This window comes from Brachyhypopomus gauderio, chromosome 4, assembly GCF_052324685.1.
Source record: "Brachyhypopomus gauderio isolate BG-103 chromosome 4, BGAUD_0.2, whole genome shotgun sequence".
Classification (NCBI taxonomy): Eukaryota; Metazoa; Chordata; class Actinopteri; order Gymnotiformes; family Hypopomidae; genus Brachyhypopomus; species Brachyhypopomus gauderio.
In genome coordinates, this window is record NC_135214.1 from 7164205 (window position 1) to 7186736 (window position 22532).

General features: G+C 43.5%; 1 protein-coding gene across 3 annotated transcripts; it reads left to right on the forward strand.

Moving 5' to 3' along the window:
* The first annotated feature begins 901 nt into the window (after window positions 1-901).
* cckbrb (cholecystokinin B receptor b) lies at window positions 902-19557 on the forward strand. 3 transcript variants are annotated; one of them, XM_077001903.1, is made up of 6 exons: window positions 1653-1791; window positions 11769-12153; window positions 15508-15756; window positions 16861-17122; window positions 18038-18165; window positions 18955-19557. In XM_077001903.1, the coding sequence occupies exons 3-6, from the start codon at window positions 15510-15512 to the stop codon at window positions 19506-19508; spliced, it is 1191 nt and encodes a 396-aa protein (XP_076858018.1). In that variant the 5' UTR covers window positions 1653-1791; window positions 11769-12153; window positions 15508-15509; the 3' UTR covers window positions 19509-19557. The 3 variants fall into 3 exon arrangements, with proteins under 3 accessions (XP_076858016.1, XP_076858017.1, XP_076858018.1); XM_077001901.1 differs by lacking the exon at window positions 11769-12153 and having other exon boundaries at window positions 902-1791; XM_077001902.1 differs by lacking the exon at window positions 11769-12153 and having other exon boundaries at window positions 902-1791; window positions 18979-19557.
* Window positions 19558-22532: the final 2975 nt, after the last annotated feature.

The following is a 22532-nucleotide window of genomic DNA, read 5'->3' on the forward strand; positions in this document are numbered from 1 at the left end:
GATCTAAGCTCACATGACCCAAATCCCAGGCTGATTTCAATGTCAGAATTTTCTTTGGTTACACCATCACTCATAATGGAGGAATGTGAACTGCATGCTTTGTATGCATCCACCTGCCATCATGATTGTGCTGGCATCTCCGTCTGGATCAATACCAACATGTTCTCTGTCTGTACGCGTTTCCAAAACAGCTATTTACAGTCTAACATAATACAGCTGCACTAAATGGACAGAACTGAGGCTGAAAGGACAGCACTGACACTATGGTTTGTTTATTTGTTTGTTTACTGTAACAGTGAGATTACAGTGATCCCCAATCCATGAATTCTTATTCTAAGTGCTGTAAGAATACACACACACACACACGCACGCACACACACACACACACACACACACACACACACACACACACACACACACACACACACACACACACACACAAGCAATAACACCCTCAGCAGTCTGTATTTTCAATACTCTTTAATTATTGAGCAGAAGTCTGAATGTGCTGCAGTAACCTTGAAGGACCATCTTTATACCGATCAACAGTTAAACATGGTAGCCTAAGACATCACGAACACTGCACACGGCCCTGACACAGGAAACCAGGATAAAGTAAATATTTTAAAAACGTTTAGTTTTTATTTCTGGGAAATGCTGAAATGTTCCACATTTCAGTAAAAAAAATAGCTCTATTCGTATTGCTCAACTGAAGCAGTTTTGCAATGGCAAACTATTTGAAAAACACGTCTTGCCAAAAACAATTATTCGATTGCTAAGACGCTTAGCGTACTAAACTAATAATTACTGACATTCACGATTCTCAACTTTCAAACGTCATTTAATCGCAGACCTGCGCGAGCACGCCGCTGCGTGACAAACTCGCCGAACCGCCCTCGTCTGAAGGCTAAACGTCTGAAACAAGCGGCGGGTCTTCACAAAAGCGACATTAAAACGTCAAACAAGCCACATATCTAGTCAAAGTCTATTCCCACTTGAGGACATCTCGGTAAATAATATTTTAGTTCTTCGTTTGGGAGTTTTGCTCGTTGGTTTCATTGCGCGCGTGTAGTTTGTGGCCACTAGATGGCGCAAGTGTTTCGCTCCAGACTCGTAGTCGTACGTTTCGGGCTTGGCCGAGAGCTGAGATGTCTTCACACTCTACAAGCTCAAAGCATTCTCTCGTCTCTCCTTCTGCCTCCCTTCTCCTTGCAGCATGTGCGCTAACCCCGACACCAGACCCCTCCCTTTGTGCGAAACCTCAATAAGTTCTCTCGGCGCTCCTCCTTTATCTCCCAAACCGGCAGGACGCGAGTTGATGCCAAGAAGTTGTCTCACTCTCTTCCCCGCGACACACCGGGCTCTCACACTCATATCATTCTTGGACATCCGTCAGCAACGAAAGGGTCACAATTATCAACATAATAACGAGGAAGTTAAACACATTTCAAACAGCAAAATCCAAACTTGTTTTCAAAACAGCTGAAAATACAGTGGGTCTTTGTTGCTGAATGCTCCATTGATGTGTTCTGTGAACAAATAAAAAAACCGCATCTCTTCAGGCATTGTACAGAAACATACAGCTCTGTTTTGGAAGAATACAACCATTTGAACATTTCATTAGTAGCTCCGTCATGGATTTACAAACGCTGAGTGAAATCTTGGAGTGTCTGCGGTTTCTGAACAACACGGTTCTGAACGGGACAGCGAACCTGAGCCTTGAATTAGTCACCAACGGCACCTGTGGAGATGAGCTATTGATCCCTAAAGCCAAGTCCTCGCGTCCAAAAGGTAAGATATCCACTGTATCCCAACAGAACCGATATAAACACCACAAGCTGAGTCTTACTACAGTAAAATGCCGGAGGGGAGATTAGTCATGACAAAAGATGCACCATTCTTTGAAATAACTTGTGTAGACTCAGTTCCCTCCAACGACATTGCTTCAGCTGTTTGCAACTGGGCACCAGCCAAAACATCTATTGGACTGTAGTTTTAAACACTTTTTAAAAACTCTTTTTAGAAAACGTCAGCGACAAATATACTCAAATATCAAATACTTTTTAATAATTGACAAACATTGTTCTCGAACAGATCCCACCCTATATTTCCTTTAAAATGTTTCCCTAAAGTCCCCCTCCCCTTCACCTTAGAACCATTTACAGGTGACACATTAGAGTACGTATCACGCTTATAACAGTGTCCTGTATGTGTCCTGTAAGTGTCCTGTACGTGTCCTGTAAGTGTCCTGTCAAAGCATGTTATTCCACTCTAATATGGGTTTTATTAGAGTGGAATAACATGCTAACATGTTACATAACTACATAACTAAGTCAGGTGGCAGGTGACCATATAAATACGACGTGTGTAAAAATGCACGGAGCGAAACCAACTGACACCTGAAGACAGGCCAGTATACTGCGTTTTAAAAACACTAATATTAATAAATCATTTGCTGGAGACCCGTGGACATCTCAGGATGTAATCAATATTAAATGTAGGAAGGACTCTCTCATTGGACTCGCTTAGATGCCTTCTGCTTGTGACTGAATATTGCCTTTTCCCTACAGACGCGCTCTTACCTTTTGGTAAACAATACATCAATATCAGTTATGGATCGCTGTATGCGTTGACAAAACATGCCACAATGCACTGCTTTGAGTGCAGATTAAGCATTCTTGGATTATTTTCCATAGCCAAAAGGGATTGTCAGTTCTTAAATCCTTTAGACTCCAGGGGCTTAATCTCTGTCCAGAAATGTAGCTCTGCACGCTCGGTCTAATGTTCAGGATTGATCCCTGACGATGCAGCTACACAGAAAATTGAGGGTGCCATCCAACCCCTCGTTGGCACCCTCTTCTCTCTCTGTCTTTGTGTGATTTTAGGAAAAAAGACTCTAAAATGAACATTTAATGATAAAGCCTGAAGAGGTTCGTCCAGCCCTCAACCTGCAGTGTCTGTTATAGAACTGCTCAGATCCCGAGAGTCTTTAATTCCACCCTGACCGTTGTGCTGGTATCATTGCAGCTGTAATGATTCTGCTGTACTGATTCTACCTCGAAGGCTCACGTTTCTTGATGATGAGGATGGTGATAACAGGCAGGAGGAAGATGATGAGTGTGATGCTTCCATCAGAGAACTGAGGATCAGCATAATAACACAATCATTGTCAGAGGCAAAATCTGTTGTCAACCAGAGGTGTCTTCAAACTGCAGTGACCGTTTTCACATTATATCATCTTTTTGGTGCATACACCTATTCTCTGTAATAACTTTTATTTTGCATATTTTATGTAATTATATTTGTCAGATATACAGTGGTTGACAAATATGCAGTTGTTACATACCAAAGAATTATTTCCTTTAAAACCATAAACTGATACCAGTCTAGTAACATGTTAATCGAAGGGCATATGCTCACAAGACACAATGCCTCAAATCTACTGTAAGTATTGGGATCCAGAGACAATAGGCAAATGGACAAAAGCCATTTATTTAGGCTAATATAAGAATGTTCAGCATAGACAGTATGGTTCAGCACACAGGCAAGCAGGCACGCCACAGAAACCAGTGGTCAGAGTTTAAAACACAGGCAGATAAATCAGCAAGCACAGAGCAAGAGGGCTGTAATGACAACAGAAACGACTCAACATAGCAGAGAAGCAAGACCAGTGATGGGTGGGCGGTTACAGGGCGGGGCTTGAAATACAAACTCAGTGATGGTTGGGCGGGTACAGGGCGGAGCGTGAAATACAAACTCAGTTAAGCATCTTGAGAGAGAGAGAAGAGAGAGAGAGAGAGAAAGAGAGAGCAAGAGAGAGAGAAGACAGAGCCTTCACTTAAACATCATAGAGCTTTGCTTTCTTTCCAGTGTAGAAAGAATGATTAGAAACAGTTCACAAAAGTAAATCTGAAGAAAGTAGCTGAGAGGAAGGATGTTAATTGCAGAGCTGGGGAATCTGAAGGGTTGCTAAGAACAGATGGTTCACAAATTAGACTACATCTTTATAAGTATTATATGTTTATAATATAGGGATTAGAAATATAGAGGTTATACTTATTTATAAACCCAAGACTAAACCTTTGAATAGGATTGAATGTTAGGTGATACAGATGCTTGGTACAAACGAAAGGAGTTACAGAACGTCATTATAATAAAACCACACAAACAATGTTTAAATATTGCTCAGTTGGTATTAAGGGGCCCAAAGTGAGTCACTCCTCTGCTACGCTCTCTTCACTGGCTTCCAGTAGTGGCACGCATCAGATATAAAACTTTGATGCTTGCTTACAAAGCCAAAAATTGACTAGCCCCTCCCTACATGATGTCCATGGTCAAAAGCCGATCCGTACAGCGAGCACTCAGAACCTCAAGCGTCTTGACTCGAAACTCCATGCTTAAAGTCTCATGGAAGACAAAGCTCCAGACTATTCTCCGTCCTGGCTCCAAGATGGTGGAACCATCTTCCATTAGCTGTTTGGACTGCAGAGTCTATTGCTATCTTCAAGCGTAGACTGAACACCCACCCGTTTGTTGAGTTCTTAACAGAGCACTAACTCGGCACTTGCTGCTGTTCTCAAATTGTATGTCTGTCTATGGTTATTTGTGCTTCTTGGCAAATGTTTAACTTGCAAAACACTAGGTAATGATATTGACTCATGTAGTTTAGTAGTAGGATGAATTCTGTGATCAAATGCAAAGCACTTTTGTAAGTCGCTCTGGATAAGAGCGTCTGCTAAATGCCGTAAATGTAAATGTAAATGTAAGTATATATGCTTCACCCTATTACACCATCACCACCAGCCTGAACCGTTGATACAAGACAGCATGATTCGGACTTCATGGCCATATTAATGATAAATTGATGAAGCTTCCCATGTAGGCATGGTAGCACTGGGCTGGGAAATGTGGGTGGCTGGACTGGTTTTCATTGATGGGATTTACACTGTAGCGTCTGAGAGAACACATATTGATTTTACTTGAGTTTTCACTCAAAGGAGCTCCATCAGTGCCTATTGGCCACTGTAGCAGGGCTAAGAGTGTGTATACCGTCCCGGTGAGTCTGGGGATGATAATGATGTTAAGGATGTTTATGAAGTTCAGGAGTAGGCCATTTCTTCAGGACCTCATAAAACTGCATTCCAGATAAAATAGATGATGTGAGAGCAGGGAGGGAGTAATTGTGACTCTCCTAGATGTAGCCAGCAATAACTTTTAAGGGGGGGGTAATGAGTGAAAATGCTGAATAAAGCGCATTGTTAAATTAATGTACTTATGTTTGACATCTTTATCAGAACTGAAGAAGAAAAATCCCTATATTAATAAATTAAAAACAATAATAAAACATATATTCTCCTTTTACTTATACTATTTAGTAAATTTTATCATTCACATTTACAGACTTATTCTCTTTTATTATTATTATTATTATTATTGTTGTTATCTTCTGTAGGTGACAGTCTGCACTGCCTTTGTCATTATGTGTCATGGTTATCGTTGTGTCCCACCTGGTATTTGCTGGTCTTGCAGGGAGCTGCCCATAAAGTCTCTTATAGGTAAGAGGTTGTTTTATTGGTTGGATTGTCTTGAGGTCAGTGCAGTTACCAACAACGCCATTCCTCAGGTAGATTTATGGCCGCCATGCCGTCAGAAAGGTCATCCACGCTGACGTGAGCTAACAGTGGACCTGATGTCCTGTTTCAGAAGTCAAATGTTAATGGTGGTGTGTCAGGGAGGACCGGCTCGCTGTCTCAGTCATAAACAGGTGCAGGTGTTTGATGAAGAGGAAGGAGAGAAGATACAGTGCATCACATCACTGTGGTGGTGTCTGGAAGAATGGACTGTACCTATCAACACATATTTACTGTGCTGCCCAGTGATCTTGGTTCAACCTTTTTCTGATACAGACAGCAGAGAATGTGCTACGTTTGGGCGTGGATGGAAGAAAAGTGTGACACTGTGGTAAAGGACAATGTTCCTCCCTTAGGTGTTAATGGTGAACACGGAGGAAAGAGATGGCCTCAGCAAGAAAAATTATAACTGTATTTGTTTCAGCACAGAGAGACAGGGCAGCGTGAATCACTGCAACTTCTCAAACCTGACAACAGGTCAGAGTGTGCACAGATGGCTCTGAGAATATTTACACTCGGTACAGAAGCACACTGACAAATATAAGTGGGGTAGCGTAGAGGGAGAAGTGGTTTGAGAGGACATGAATAGAGTTTGATGATTAAATGGTCTGGATATAATGTACTAGTATACATATGTATATCAGCCCAATGAAAATAATCTCTAAGTACCTTTTAAAGTCCATGTGGATCCAACATTAGAAGTCTGATGTGGAAAGAGAACGCATGTGCACTGAAGCCATCACAGATGTTCCAGAGACATTAAACATCTCCGTGAGATCTCCCAGTGCCATTTTAAACCACACTGAGACTATTATTGAATAGTGCTCCTATATGTTCTAATGTGATGAACCCTCTACGAACAAGAACATTTTGTACCACTCGCTTGTGACATCAGTGGCATTATCACTGAAACGTAAATGTTACTGGTGGCTGGGCTGAAAGTCGGAGAAGTGAGAGAAAGAAAGTTACATGTGTGCAATATGAAGGCACAAAGGGAGAGTGTGGAGGAGACGAGGAGCTCGAGAGACGGAGGAGAGCTGAGGAACCAGCACAGAGCCAGGAGGAGCTCCAGAGGGACAGGTGAGGAGACGAGGGGTCTCGAGGGGTCCACTCCCAAAGCAGCAGGAATACGGCAGAGTTCACTAACCCCTCCCACGCCACGGTGCTGTGGAGAGAACACGAAGGTGACACGTAGAAGGACTCGAATCTGACCTGCATGCCACAGGCACAGAGGCGTGAACAGCATGGGAGACATCCAGGAGAAGTGTGTGGAAGGACAGCAGGACAGGCCTGGGCTCCCCAGGGAGCTCCGTCACACTGCAGTGATCGGCCAGGACCTGTCGCCCGCACAGATGAACACCTCAGCTGCAGGCTGGAAATGACACCCTGTGTCGCTTTGAGGCCCAACCAGGATGCCAGAGTCTTGCTAAACATAGGCTCGGTCAGTCAGTTCAGTTCATTTTAGCCTCTGGATGTCCTAATGAGGTTGAGGACAGGTGTAGACAGGCATGTGCAGGACCCAGACTGAGGCACACTGCACAGCGGATCCGCGGAGGACATTTTGATCTCCCGTCTTCCTTTGTGTGTAGGAAGTGACACGTACACAAACACACCAGTGTGTGTGTGTGTTTATGAGCTGATCCTGCTGATCGAAGCCCCATGTTACACATGTCTACATATACATGTGCATTTTTCTGCCTCTGTTGTAAGTTGCTTTGAAAGAGAGCAAACGGGACTGAGAGGTGCTACAGGCATTTATTATCTCTCTCTCTCTCTCTCTCTCTCTCTCTCTTTCTCTCTTAAATACACACACACACACACACACACACATACACACACACACACTAAAACGCAAACTAAGGAATCCCATTATCACAGCACTTTGTGTGCCTGAACGTCTGTTTATGTCTGTAATGGCTAAATGTGCCTTGTGCTTGTTTTTAGCAGAGTAACATATGTGCGTGATCCAAATGGCGCCATTAGCAGTGTATTACTTTGGTTTTTTCCAAAGCAATGGCCTGTAAGCACACTGGCTTGATAATGTTTTGAGTGACAGCGTAAAGCTCTTAGGGGTAATTGTGTTTGAGGCCACAGTTCACTGTGATTGCCGTGCTAGAGCATACCTAAACACCAGCACAGCAGTCTTCAAGATCTACATGAAAACTCATACACAAACATACACACTCGTACACAAAGCTTCGTAGTAACCATGTCAGTTTAATGCAGCGTATCAGATTGCTTTACTGCGTGTTCTGTTTATACTGAGACACTGTCAAAATCCCACAATGGCAATTCCAGGTTTCATAATTTTTTATGGGTTCCTGAATATGCATATCAACAATAACCGTGCCCGTGTTGTCATCTTGATTCTTTGCCTGGGTCTGGAGAATTTTGATGTGTGTGTTTGGTGGTGGTGTTGCCCTGAGTAAGTGGCATACACACTGTTGATTTCTAATCTCGAGGGGACTTGATGTCTGGAAGTGTATGCAGGGGAATTTCACTCCTATGGACCCAAAGCCACTCAGAATTCTCCAACATTTTCTATTCACATTACACAAAAACACAAGCCTTATAGTCTACATACAGTGAGCTCCTTGACATGTCGACTGATTGTGGTTGAGATCACAAAGTCCAAAAGTTCCAATCCAAATTCCAGTGGACCTCTTCATGCTTGGTCAGTGACTGAACATCTTTGACTGGAATTCTATCAAGCGGGACTGTCGGGGTGACATAATGACTTATTTCCTAACCCAGACATTTCACACAACAAAGTCTCTGTGCACACACACCACTCGTGTCATTATTTATGCCGCCAGGTCAGCCAGACAGGATGTGTGTGTGGATGTGAACAGGCTCTGTTTGCCCTGAGCAGTGGGGTTCCAGCATCGCGTGTAGGGCACAGCCACGTGTCTGGGGCTCAGAACTATAGCTGCACAGTGCACTTCCCACTCAAACCCAGTCTGGGTAAACTGGAACACCCAGACTTAAACATGGGACCAGTCAGAGACATTAGGCCATGATCGTTATCCCATCACCCAAGCAAACAGTAAATGGAGCAGATCAGTATTAGTGGTCAGAATAAGCAAACCATGCGCCATTCAATAAATCACAGAGAGAAAAGAAAGCTGATTAACAGACGTGATTATGAATTATATCCAAAGATATTGTATAATATATAAAGTATTCACTCACCCATCCAAATTATGGGAATCGGGTGTTCCAATCACTTCCATGGCCACACATGTATAAAATTAAGCTCCTAGGCATGTAGACTGTTTTTACAAACATTTGTGAAAGAATGGGTCGCTCTCAGGAGCTCAGTGAATTCCAGCGTGGAACTGGGATAAGATGCCACCTGTGCAACAAATCCAGTCTTGAAATTTTCTTGCTCCTGAATATTCCACAGTCAACTGTCAGCTGTATTATAAGAAAAAGGAAGTGTTTGGGAACGACAGCAACTCTGCCGCGAAGTGGTAGGGCCACGTAAACTGATGGAGCAGGGTCAGCGGATGCTGAAGCACATAGTGCAAAGAGGTCGCCAGATGAGTTCAGGAACAGTGCTCAGAGAGCTTCATGGAATGGTTTTTCACGGTCGAGCAATTGCATCCAAGCCATACATCACCAACGCAATGCAAAGCATTGGATGCAGTGGTGTAAAGCATGCCGCCACTGGTGTAAAGTGTAAAGTTTGGGATTATGGTGTGAGGTTGTTTTTCAGGAGCTGGGCTTGGTCCCTTAGTTCAGAGTGAAAGGAACTCTAAATGCTTCAGCATACCAAGACATTTTGGACAATTTCATGCTCCCAACTTTGTGGGAACAGTTTGGAGCTGGCCACTTCCTCTTCCAACATGACATAGGTACATAAAGACATGGGTGATAGAGTCTGTTGTGGATTAACTTGACTGTCCTGCACAGAGTCCTGACCTCAACCCGATAGATCACTTTTGGGATGAATTAGAGTGGAGACTGAGAGCCAGGCCTTCTTTTCCAACATCAGTATGTGAGTTCACAAATGCACTTCTGGAAGAATGGTCAAAAATCCCCATAAACACACTCCACACTCCTAAACCTTGTGGATAGCCTTCCCAGAAGTGTTGGAGCAACGTCCTACGTCATATTAAAACTTATGGATTAGGAATGGGATGTAATTTAAGCTCGTATGTGAGTCAAGGTAAGCAGGTTGAGGAAGGTGAGCAAATACTTATAAATATATATAATCGCTGACCAAAGCTAAACCCTCTTTTGTAGACTAGATTGTTTTAAAAAATGAAAGACAACCCATTATTGGCACGAGCCAGGTTCGCTTCTCAGGTACGGCCATTTCACACACAGTAAAGTCAGTGTTTAACATCCCACCTCACTTTGGTGTGTCGCATTTATTTACTGAAAATCTCCTATCTCTGTAAATTCATACTTTTAGATGCACTAACCAGGAGGATCCATTAAACATGATAAGATACAATAATAAACCAAATTATGCATTTTTACTGGCGTGTGTGTTTTTTTGTTTGCTTGTTATGTTTTTTAGATTTTAATGAAATATGTGGTTACTTAATTGGAGGCAGGTGTTTGTCAGGTGTTTCAGATCTTTCAGTAAGAATGAGACTTATCAGACATCAGACTTATCACTCTTCGTTTGGCCTATTGATAACTGATTACCACATGGGATGTTAAGCCTATAGATTATTTGACAGCCATGTAATTCCGTGAATTAGCACAGCAATCTAGACTTTGGAATATTGGCATTTTTTCACAGTGTTACAAATGAGGGAATCTGTCCTGATAACACGACTGTAAAGATAACTCATATGTTGTTACTTTCATTAGAACAATTATCTCCCTAAATTCTAATTTGCAATTTGCAATCTAATTCTAACTGTCATTTAGTCACAGATTTAGCATTTAAGCAAGAATTTTTAATTTCTCCGGAAGTCATTTAAGCCACGTGGCCTCTAAATATTTCACTCTAAAACATGCACATATTCACTAATCTTTATTGGTGAGAATTGAACCTTATCCTTGAACAAATATCCCTGTGTTCTTAAAGGGCCAATACTCTACATTTGGCTTCCATTTAATATTTTTCCTTGATGTTTACTTACAACACTTGAGTGGATTCATGTTCCAAAAATAGCCATACTTTATTTTTATCCCTTAGAATCGAATAGGTTCTGTCTAGCCTTTAAGACTGATGATGATAAACAGGCTGTGTTCTGATTGGCTGCCCTGCATTGTGCCTTTTTAAAAAGCACTCTGCACTGAAACAGTTGAGAACTGCAGTGTGACTGGATGGGCTAAAATTGCTCATCCATATGCCCATCTATAAGCTCAATAGGCAGAGATATGCAAATAGGTTTGCTGTTCTGACATAAGAAATAGTGATTTCAATACAGTTTATTCCACATATGCACTGTATGGACTAGGGGAGTGAACATTTTGAAACTTTGACAGTGTTTACATATTACTTCAAAATATTTTATTCAAATGAAGTGAGTTAAATCATGTGATAAATCATAAATCCACCCATTTTGAGGAAGGTGCACTGATTAAACAGACATATCTTGGTTACCAGTAGAATAAGAAAGTTAAAGTTAAATTTTGCTCTATTTCAGAATAAAAGATCATTCTGTTTTTTTTAAAGCAATACACTGTGATATGTCTTAAACCAATTATATTAATGAATCGTATTACAAAGTAAATTGATTTAATTATCACTTATAGCAATATAACATATTTATCACTTATGAGATAAACATAGTTTAATTTAGTTTAGTATAGTTTACTAGGCCTTTTATTTTGCAATATCTATCCCTAGAAGATACTAATATTTTATGCTATATTTACTATTTGTGTTAATACTGTTATTAATTAATTAATTAATTAATTAATTATGAAATTGTAAGTGGAGGAAAATGAGATAATTACAAAACCAAATGTGTCCTGGGGAAATATCTGAATAGTACATCTGATTGGGCTTGATTAAACAGACCCAGTGGGGGAAAAAACACAACAAAAACAAGAGGTCAAAGGGCAGAATGTCAGACTGAGTTCCTTTAATTCAAAGGAGTATTATTGTACTGTGTGAACTACACAGGAATCACATTTATGACCCTGACTGGTTTGTTTGGATTTTTTCAGCATCATGTGTGTGACAGCACTGCACTGGTGTCCTGCACTGGCATCCTGCACTGGTGTCCTGCACTGTTGTCCTGTACTGGTGTCCTGCATTGGCGTCCTGCACTGTTGTCCTGCACTGGCACCTTTGGTCCTCGAGCTGCGAACCAATGATCACGGACTCCGAACGCAAGTCCCGCATCTAGAATCAACTCTGGACATCCTGTTTTCTCTCTCGTGTGTGAAATAATAATGCAGCATCTGGTCTGTGCTGCCCTCAGACGTGCAGCGCTCTATAAGAAGACCTTGAGCACTGGAGAACATAGTCCAGCAGGGCTGGCCACGTCCGCGTGCAACAGATGGGCCACAGGCTGTGATTGTGCATTAATTCACTAACAGAAGCTGTACGGTAGGTGTACCTAATGAAGGGGATGAGGAGCACAGATTGACGTACCTTCAGATACACTACTCTGACGTGGGGCCAACGTCCCCTTCTGTCTTCCCCCACATCTGTGCTTTTGTCACACCTTGGTCTGAAATGCTTGCGTGTATGCAGCAGCACTGGCAGCGTGCCAGGCCACAGAGAGCAGGACTGGAGTTCTGAGTCCTGATACTGGGACACCACTGCTGTCATCGCCACAAAATGGTGGGAAACTTGGGGACCTAAAACAACCAAAATGACCATAAGAAAACTGGTTAATGAGACCTGTCTTTTTCTGCAAGATATTCAACAATTTTAAAATTCACACGGTATTTTAAAGGCTTGTATATTTGAGAGGAGTGGTGGTTGCCGATATCCCTGCGGTGGCTGGTACACCACAGAAGAACAGCATGACCGTTTAACAATCTGGCCCCCATTTCCCAGAAGAATCATTGATCTTCTTAAATGAGAGGACGCATGTTCCGTGTGACACTCGTGTTACTGTTTAACGATTCTTTGTGTTATGATGCTTTTGGGAATTCTGATGAATCTAGTACTGAGACAGAGGCCACAGGATGTGATAGTTAAAGCAGTCAGAACCATGTGACCCAGTTAAAGGTGGTCAAGATTGATCATCAGACCTCAGAGAGCTGCTAACAGGATAAGCTTCCTCAGATCCCATAATCCTCCTGCTCGTGCCACCTATCATTGATTACATACAGCTGCAGTCCAGAACAGAAGGCATTATATGTCTTTGTGTGTGTGTGTGTGTGTGTGTGTGTGTGTGTGTGTGTGTGTGTGTGTGTGTGTGTGTGTGTGTGTGAGAGATGCAAGAGGGAGGGAAGGAAATATTCCAGTTTATACAGTTATCTTGCATTTATACCTTTCATTTATACCACAGACCATCCCAAGTGTTTGTAGAAAGACCATATATTTTGTATTGAAAAAAATCTGTATTTTTTTCCTGTTAGCTCCTACAGGATAGACCCTGTAAGTGGCACTGTTTAAGCACATGAATGAGGGTGTTCATCCTTATCACCTTGACCAATGCGTGAGACTTTTTCAAAAGCCCAAACTCATCCATTTGCAATTTGAGTGACATAATTTAAACCCTGCAATTATTATGCATGTTTTATGTCATCAATCTGTATGCACTTCAGAAACCCTTCATATGTGTATACTACTAAAACATAAGCTTTGCTCTCTGGTGCAAGTTTGGTGTTGTCTCCCAAACGCCGGCACACTGCTCAGTGACTAATTTGTGGCCCTGCATCCTTATAAATCAGTGCTAATTACAGTGCGATTAACTGCTGGAGAGGAAATGATTGATTAAGCCATTCGCAATGGTGCACAAGCACTAATCAAGCAGTCCTTTATATGCTGCAAATAAGATCCTGAAAAGTGAAATAATATTGGCAGAGTCGAGCAGCTTCACTCCTGTACCTTCCATTGTTAAATTTTTATTCTCCAGCATGTAATAATTACTAAAGGTGAACTTAGTTAATCTTGACCTCCCAGAACGCAGAATGTAAAATGAGGAATAGCAAATTAAAAATTAATTGTGATATTTATAAATAGGCATCACTAAAAGCTTTTTTTAATGGGTTTTGGTTCCAACAAAAAAAATGTAGCGTCATTTAATCTCTCATTATCTGGTTGTAGCTTGGACTGTATAGTTGAGCAGTAATCCATCTATGTAACTGCTGTGTGGATGTATCTAGTTACTTATTCTAGTCTATATTTTATATTCATTATTCAACACTACTGTATAAATTAATGAGGACAGTAATCACATGGCTTTCAATAATTTTTCAATTATTTCAAATGCCAAAGCTTGTAACTCATTGTTTCATTTGAGTGACTATGTCAAAATCACTGGGCTGCCAAGCTCTGAACAGAAATCTGATTTGTAGGTACAGAGATTGATTTAAAGGTACAGAGATTGATTTATAGGTACAGATATTGATTTATAGGTACAGAGATTTGCACAGTGTGTTCAGATGAATCAGCCCCAGCCCATCATGACTCAGACATTAATGATGCAAGCACCTCTTTCTGTCTCAGCAGCACTAGCACCTGGTCTGCAGTACAAACGCACAGTCTGCATGACTAACGCACAGTCTACAGGACTAACGCAGAGTCTGCAGGACTAACGCACAGTCTACAGGACTAACACACAGTCTGCAGGACTAACGCACAGTCTACAGGACTAACGCACAGTCTGCAGGACAAACGCACAGTCTGCAGGACAAACACACAGTCTGCAGGACAAACGCACAGTCTGCAGGACTAACGCACAGTCTACAGGACTAATGCACAGTCTACAGGACTAATGCACAGTCTGCAGGACTAACGCACAGTCTGCAGGACTAATGCACAGTCTGCAGGACTAACGTACAGTCTACAGGACTAATACACAGTCTGCAGGACTAACGCACAGTCTACAGGACTAACGCACAGTCTGCAGGACAAACGCACAGTCTGCAGGACAAACACACAGTCTGCAGGACAAACGCACAGTCTGCAGGACTAACGCACAGTCTACAGGACTAATGCACAGTCTGCAGGACTAACGCACAGTCTGCAGGACTAATGCACAGTCTGCAGGACTAACGTACAGTCTGCAGGACTAATGCACAGTCTGCAGGACTAACGTACAGTCTGCAGGACTAACACACAGTCTGCAGGACAAACGCACAGTCTGCTGGACAAACGCACAGTCTGCAGGACTAACGCACAGTCTTCAGGACTAACGCACAGTCTGCAGGACTAACGCACAGTCTGCAGGACTAATGCACAGTCTGCAGGACTAACGTACAGTCTGCAGGACTAATGCACAGTCTGCAGGACTAACGTACAGTCTGCAGGACTAATGCACAGTCTGCAGGACTAACGGACGGTCTGCAGGACTAATACATGGTCTGCAGCAATAGCGCCTGGCCTGCAGGGTTTGTGTCCGGTTCGTGCTAGCTCTTAGCACTTAGCTCTTAGCTTCCCTTATTGATTGTTAAGTTTGAACTCCTCAGCAAACCCTGGGTGAAAGAGTGTTTCAAACAAAACAGATCAATGCCAGTTGAGGCCTGAAAGGGAACCTGAAGCTGATCCTCCATACTACCAGCATCCTGGCTTAGGCAGATCCTGCAAATCTCGATGTATTTCCTGGTATAAGAAAGTAATTCAGTGGATCTTCTCCATAAGCCTGTGTGTGTTCTGCTCTGTAGTTCAGAGTGTGCTTTTCCCATTACGCTCTTCCACATCATCTCGCCCTTCCACGACACTTCGCCGTACGCTGGAAGCTGCGTGTGCCCAACGTTCTCCTAATCTCCCTCGTGTCTTCTCCAGAGATGGATTCGGTACGCATCCTGCTCTACTCCCTCATCTTCCTGCTCAGCGTCTTTGGCAACCTGTTGATCATCGTGGTGTTGGTGGTGAACAAGCGCATGCGGACCATGACAAACACCTTCATGCTGTCGCTGGCGGTGAGCGACCTGATGATGGCCGTCTTCTGCATGCCCTTCACGCTCATCCCCAACCTCCTGGGCGACTTCATCTTCGGGGCCGCCATGTGCAAGATCGTGGCTTATCTCATGGGTAAGACATGCAGCCTCTTCTAGACACGTATTCAGGTTATTAACCTGTTCCATGATTTGAGTGCTGAGAACAAGCTTGGTTTAAATAGGTATGGTGTAATACCTATTTATAGGCTTTAGAGTGAAAAATAAGATGTGTGTGGGTGTGTTCCTGCTGTGAGAGTGTGTTTCAGAGATGTTCATCAGTCACTTTGTACAAATCTTTGGGATGTGAATCTGAATCAAGAATCAAGTCACTTGAACAACAAATGCTCACTATTCCTAAATGTAGGCGGAAACAAAAACTCATCTAGCAGGTCATCTAGAGTTATAATTATAGTTATAATATGTACAAGTAAAGCAGGTAAGAAACCCAGATCATTTAGAGTTATAATATGTACATGTATGTGCTAAGGGGCAGATCACCTCTCAAATGGAATTCAGCACAAAAAATTCCCAGTTAAGAGACTGAAAATGTCTTATCAAGAAACCATTTTATAATGGCTTGTTTTTTTCCCGTTACATTTCCAGAGGCACTTTGGTATTATTGAAATGGGGGTGGGGGTCGTGTGGGGCTTAAATCAAGTTTGTTTGTCCTTTGTGTGTGTGTGTGTGGGGGGGGTTGTGAAAGTAAAGACAGGGTGTGTGAGAAGGTGCTCTCATGCAAATAGTGAGGTCAGACCAATGAAACTGGGAACACGTGCACAGTAATTCTGAGTAGAGCCTTAACAGCATTTCAAAGTACTGAGAGCTTTATGTGTGTAAAATGAGAGAGAGAGAGAGAGAGAGAGAGAGAGAGAGAGAGAGAGTGGGAGAGAGAGAGAGAGAGAGAGAGAGAGAGAGAGAGTGGGAGAGAGAGAGACAGAGAGAGAGAGAGACAGGTGATGAGCACACCAAAGCTTTAAGTGATCTGGGTGAGAAGGCACAGGCTCTCTGTTACCTTCTCTCCCCATATCTGATGCTGCAGTGTGTACTGCAAAGTGATCCTATTGATCACTGCAGCTTAGCAAAGAACTCAGAGAGAGCAGGTGCTCTATTTGTTGAACTGTGTTCAAACTTCTAAGTGCTCTTATCCAGCTGAATTAAAGAGTGTCTCGTGTTTGAAATCTGTCTTTCTACACCCCAGGAATCTCGGTCAGCATCTCCACCCTCAGTCTCATGGCAGTAGCGATCGAGAGATACAATGCCATCTGTAACCCTCTGAAGTCCCGCGCCTGGCAGACCCGCTCCCACGCGTACAGGGTCATCGCCCTGACCTGGGTGCTGTCATTCTTCATCATGACTCCGTACCCAGTCTTCTCCACGCTCATTAGCTACACCAAACCCAACAACCTCACGGCACACATGTGTCGTCACGACTGGCCCAAGGAACAGGTGAATCAGGCCTGGTGAGTAGGTGCTTTAACTTTTGATTGAAAATTAATTGTGTGCGCCTGATGGGAATAAAGATGAATTGCCTTGAGTTTCACAATGATGTCTGGACTATAATTGCAGAGCAGAGGAGCATGTCTGATTGTGTAGGGCACTTCATTCAGGGGCTGAAGACACTAAACCTGGATAATCACGTCATCGCATTTCTTTGTGTTGCCGGAGATGAAAGCGTCTTGTGCCTGAACCGTTTGTCTCTCCTCAGACACAGAGTGTTGTGATCTAGCCGGGCCACGTAGGACAGAAAGTACCGAAAACACTGACAGGATTTGGTGCTATTCAGTCAAAATCTGAATTCATTTAGGCGTATTGTGGACACGAGTTTATTGTTTTTAGTGATTTATTCGCTTTTTTATGTATGATTAGGTTGGGTATGTCCCAATACTGGAAACTGTTATTGAGTTCACATAATTAACATGTTGATAAAAATATGCAAACAAATCCCACCCTAAATTATTACAAAACTTAGTTTTCAATGTCCGTTCTATTTAACATCTCATTGATCTTCTAAATAGCAGGGTTAAATCAGATGCATTGTAACAGGAAAATCCCCAGTCTTCAATTCATTCTCAAGAGTGTGCTGTTGACATTCTCCAAAATCAGTGCATGGAGATTAATGTAGAAGCTAAATAATACTTTTCTCTGAGGCAGTGTTTACCACTTTAGCACACTGGTAATGACTCTCGTGTTAGCTTTGAGGGTGAAAGAGGCTATGGACAAAACACTTCATTAACATGTTTGTCATTCTGGGTAAACCTAAGCTTAAAGAATAAGCATTTGTATACACAGTACAAACACCTGAGAGAGTGATTTCTGTGGGAGCAGACTGCGAGATCTTCGTAGGAAGCACTGATCCTGTATGTCACTCTGCGCAGGTGCATCCTGTTACTGTTTGTCCTGTTCTTCATCCCCGGCGTGGTGATGATCGTCGCTTATGGACTTATATCCAGAGAGCTGTACCGTGGAATGCAGTTTGAGATGGACCAGAGGAAGGACCACTGTGGTGAGGGCCGACCCTCCTGTTCAGATTCATTGATGGGGTTTTAACGAGTACTATGTAACCTGTGAGGAACATGTGGGAGGGGCTTCAGTGGACTAATCCCCAAGGAAACGTTAGCTTCCGTTCTCTGTGAATGGGGGCTATAAATAGACATGGCCACCTCCTGCAAAATGTCACCTAAAAAAATGTCAGTGTTACCTAACTTCATACGTAGGGAAATGTGACATGGGCTTTTTAAAAATGATCTACCATAAATGAAATTACTTTACACAACATTCTGTTTTCAGTTCTGGAGGCTTGTGAGTATCTTGGGGAGCATCTAATTTTAGTAGCTGCTGTTTCGTAGAGATTGTGTCTTGTACTGAGGTCCACTCAACTGCTGGGAATAGGAGGAGCTCTATTAGTGTTATAAATGTGCCTTCATTTCCTCTTGACTCACATGTCCAGCTCTTAAAACGACCCAATCATGGCCAGCATCCATGCTGGTTTTAATAGATGGATTCTCAGAATGTAATTTCCTTTGACATATTTGCTGATAATATTTCTTGCAAATGGATTGGTCTCTTGAATGTAAAAATACCAATTGCCACTCTTGAGGAGTTTGTTTTTCTTCTGTTATTTGACTCACAGCGTTGAATTACTGTCTCCTCAAGTTTTATCCAAGATTTTAACTTTACTGTTTACTGGTGCAGAAGACGTTGGAATGATCAGTGGAGCTTACATTTTTGACATGTCACACTGTAGCTGTTCCTGCGATGGTGTTTCTGGCTATAACTGGTTTCCCTATTTAAGGCCTTGGCGTTGGTATCTGTCCAGGCGTGAAGAACGGTGCCAGTTCCACACTGTCGGCCGGCAGCGACGACGGAGACGGTTGCTATATTCAGGTGTCGAAGAGGCCCAACTCCATGGAGATGTCCACCCTCACCCTCACCAGCTCCGCCAAGGTGGAGCGTCTGCGTAGCACCACCTCCGAGACCACGCTGTTGGCCAAGAAGCGCGTCATCCGAATGCTGATCGTCATCGTGACCATGTTCTTCATATGCTGGATGCCCCTCTACTCCGCCAACACGTGGAAGGCGTTCCACCCGCCCTCCGCCCACCGCGCCCTCTCCGGAGCCCCCATCTCCTTCATCCACCTGCTGTCGTACACCTCCGCCTGCGTCAACCCCGTCATCTACTGCTTCATGAACAAGCGCTTCCGTAAGGCGGTGCTGACCACCTTCTCCTGCTGCTGCAGACCACGACACCGTCGCCGCTTCCGGGAGGCGGAGGACGACGTCATGGCCACGGGTGCGTCTGTGTCCAAGTTCACCTACACCACCGTCAGCTCCACGGGGCCCTGCTGACTCCTCGAGCACAGAGGCAGGCAGCACCACCAGTCAGGGATGGAGACAGAGATAGGTCAGGGGCGGGGTCAGGGGCGGGATCAGGGGAGGGGTCAGGGGCGAGGGTTTGGCTTTGCATCGAGAGAGATGGTGTGCTGTGGAGTTTAACTTAGTAACAGCAGAATCAGCTTGTTATGTCATTACTCTCTTTCGCTTGATAATTTATGATTGTGTTCCTGTACATGTACATGTATTTGTGTATGCTTTTTTATCTACAGTGAGTTTATATTGTGTATATTAAGTGCCTGATTAGTATAGAATTGCAGATATTTTCAGTGTGCTCAATAGGTAAATAGTTTTTAGTATATGATAGAGAGGTTCAAATAAATATGATAATGCTCAAGCCTTCATGTAGCCAACCACAATTTCCTGAAATTCCTGTAAAAACTAAATAAAGAAGATACGTCTCCACAGGCCGGGACTAATAAGCCATTCTATGCTCAGAACCATTAAAAAAACACAACAATTATTTGAGAAGGTAACAGTATGATACAGGAGTGATGTGAAACTGTTGCAGGAGTGGGATTTTAGACACTGCCCATTGTGTTGTTGTAGTTGTGGCTGCAGAGGGTCACTGAGCCCTGGGCTACCTGGCTACAGGCCTGCCTGGCTACAGTTTGTCATTTGGCCCTAGCACACCCCTGTACCCTGTACACCCCTGTACCCTGTAGTCCTGTACCCTGTATACCCCTGTACCCTGTAGTCCTGTACCCTGTAGTCCTGTACCCTGTACACCCCTGTACCCTGTACACCCCTGTACCCTGTAGTCCTGTACCCTGTACACCCCTGTACCCTGTAGTCCTGTACCCTGTAGTCCTGTACCCTGTACACCCCTGTACCCTGTACACCCCTGTACCCTGTAGTCCTGTACCCTGTAGTCCTGTACTCTGCACTCTCCTGTCCTGCATGCTTTCTCCATCCACTCTGCTGCTGGGTGTAGCTGTGACCTCTGCACTGCGGGCTCGTGTGGTCAGGCTTAATTCACCCAGAACTGCCACAGACCCGCAGGCTGATGTCTGGCTGCTCTTGAGTGCTCAGACCTCACATATCGTTAAGATCATTAAAACTCTCCGAGACCTGCTACATCAAATACAGCTAAGGGCACATGGGACAAAACAGGTGGAACAAAAGGGAAACCCAGAGTCCTCCACTGTGTCTCCCTGTTCCCTCACTTAGCATAGAGAAGACAGTGGGGGCACTCTCTTTAATGACACACACATGCCAGGAAAGAAAGATGCAGGATTAAACGTCACAGATCCCATCAGCGTTGGGTCCCATCAGCCCCGGGTCCGCGTGTCATTTCCTCTACTACCTTTCTGCCCGTTTCTCTTATCTCTCGTTTCTTTTTTTTTCTTTTTTTGTGGTAACCCATTCATCTATTTAGATGTTTCTAAGGATCTAAAATATTTCTAAATGGTTCATGGCAAAACCCACTCAGACTGATTCAAGTTCTCTCCAAGTTCACAATGTGCTATTGAATAGACGGAAGTGTCCAGATCAGGGCAGACATGCCTGACACATTCCCATTCACAGCAGAGGCGCTCATGCAGTGACCTGCGGTGCTACGCTGTCCCCTTGAGTAGAACAGCCCTTCCGCTAGTACAATAGCATCATGCTGCAGCATTATCAAACACAGACCCGACAGATCAAGATAACAGAGATGCTATAAGATGCTTTAAGTACACAGAGACATAAGTACACAGAGCCGAATAAGAAAAAATGATTTTATTAAATGAAAGTTAAAGTAGTCTTCAGTTTACTTTTGAAGGCAACACCTACAGTGAAGCTGAACAGGAGGTGTGGCTAGCAGTAGCCGCCACCCACTTCCCCTTTGTTCTGTCTCCTCCCTCTCTCCTGTCTGCACTCATCTGTTGTCTCCTGCTTTGCTCTCATCTCATCCTCCAGTGTTGTTGATTTCTCAGCAAGCTAAACACACTAACGTACAGGCATGTGTTCTCTGTGTCTGCCTCCCACCCTCTGATTACAGTGCAAGTCTGATTACGCCACTGCCTACACCTCTCGAATTCATAAAATTCTGCCCCTCCGGACGCTCGTGCCCCTATGAATTCTGCCGCAGCACATCCCTGGACACGCCCCCCACAGCCAGGATTACAGGCTGTTTGTACAGGCTCACACCCTGAGATTAGTGTTCAGGGGCACCAGTGATGCCCAATTCATTACTTGATGACATTTCCCAACAGCCTCCTGCATTATCTGTGCTATCCATTTTGGACAGGTATGAGTAGGAACAGCTACACCTGGGATGGGGGTTTATGTCTGGGAGTAAAACAGTGTGTAAGCCACTGGACCACTGGAGAGGTCAGCTGCCCTCACACATTTCAAAGGTTCTTGTGACTGACCAGAGGCGAGTAACACCGGACCATTGTAGCGACATATTGAGGTGTTTTTGTCCTTCAGTACACGGTAATCTCAGGTGATTTTCTTCAGTGTGACATTTAGAAACACATTACCTCATAATCCGTGGTATTAACACAAGAGGAATTAATTAAAGCAGCACCAAAATATCTAATATCACTGCACCTTACGTGTGTACCAAGAGACCTGACCTAATCTGAACAAACACCACTGGAGTGGTAAGCCTGAACAGGCACATATGTGGAATCCTTGACAAGTCATTTGTGCTTCATGGATTCCCAAATCCATGCATACATAAGTATCACATTAACATGCACATTGATGCAGGAGTTAGCAGAAACAGATGGACAGGAGTGTCAGAGAGACTCCCTGATGTTTGAAGCAGATGACAGAATCTGCATGGATGACATCAGACCGAAGCTAATGTGTTTCTCGCACTACGGGGAAATATGGTTTTGCTTGGAGGGCGGCTTTTTGCCTCTTTTGTGTCACCACCTACTGACGTGAAAAATCCAGACCTGCCTGAAATAGAGAAACTATTCTGTTTGAACCCTATATGAAACTTTTTCACTGAGTGTAAGTATAGAATGGCTTGTGTAAACTAGACAT

Coding starts and splice junctions, on each gene's coding strand:
- cckbrb (XM_077001901.1), top strand. CDS start 1,635: ATGGATTTACAAACGCTGAGTGAAATCTTGGAGTGTCTGCGGTTTCTG. Junction 15,757..16,860: donor GATCGTGGCTTATCTCATGG/GTAAGACATGCA, acceptor TCTACACCCCAG/GAATCTCGGTCAGCATCTCC. Junction 18,166..18,954: donor CCAGAGGAAGGACCACTGTG/GTGAGGGCCGAC, acceptor TCCCTATTTAAG/GCCTTGGCGTTGGTATCTGT.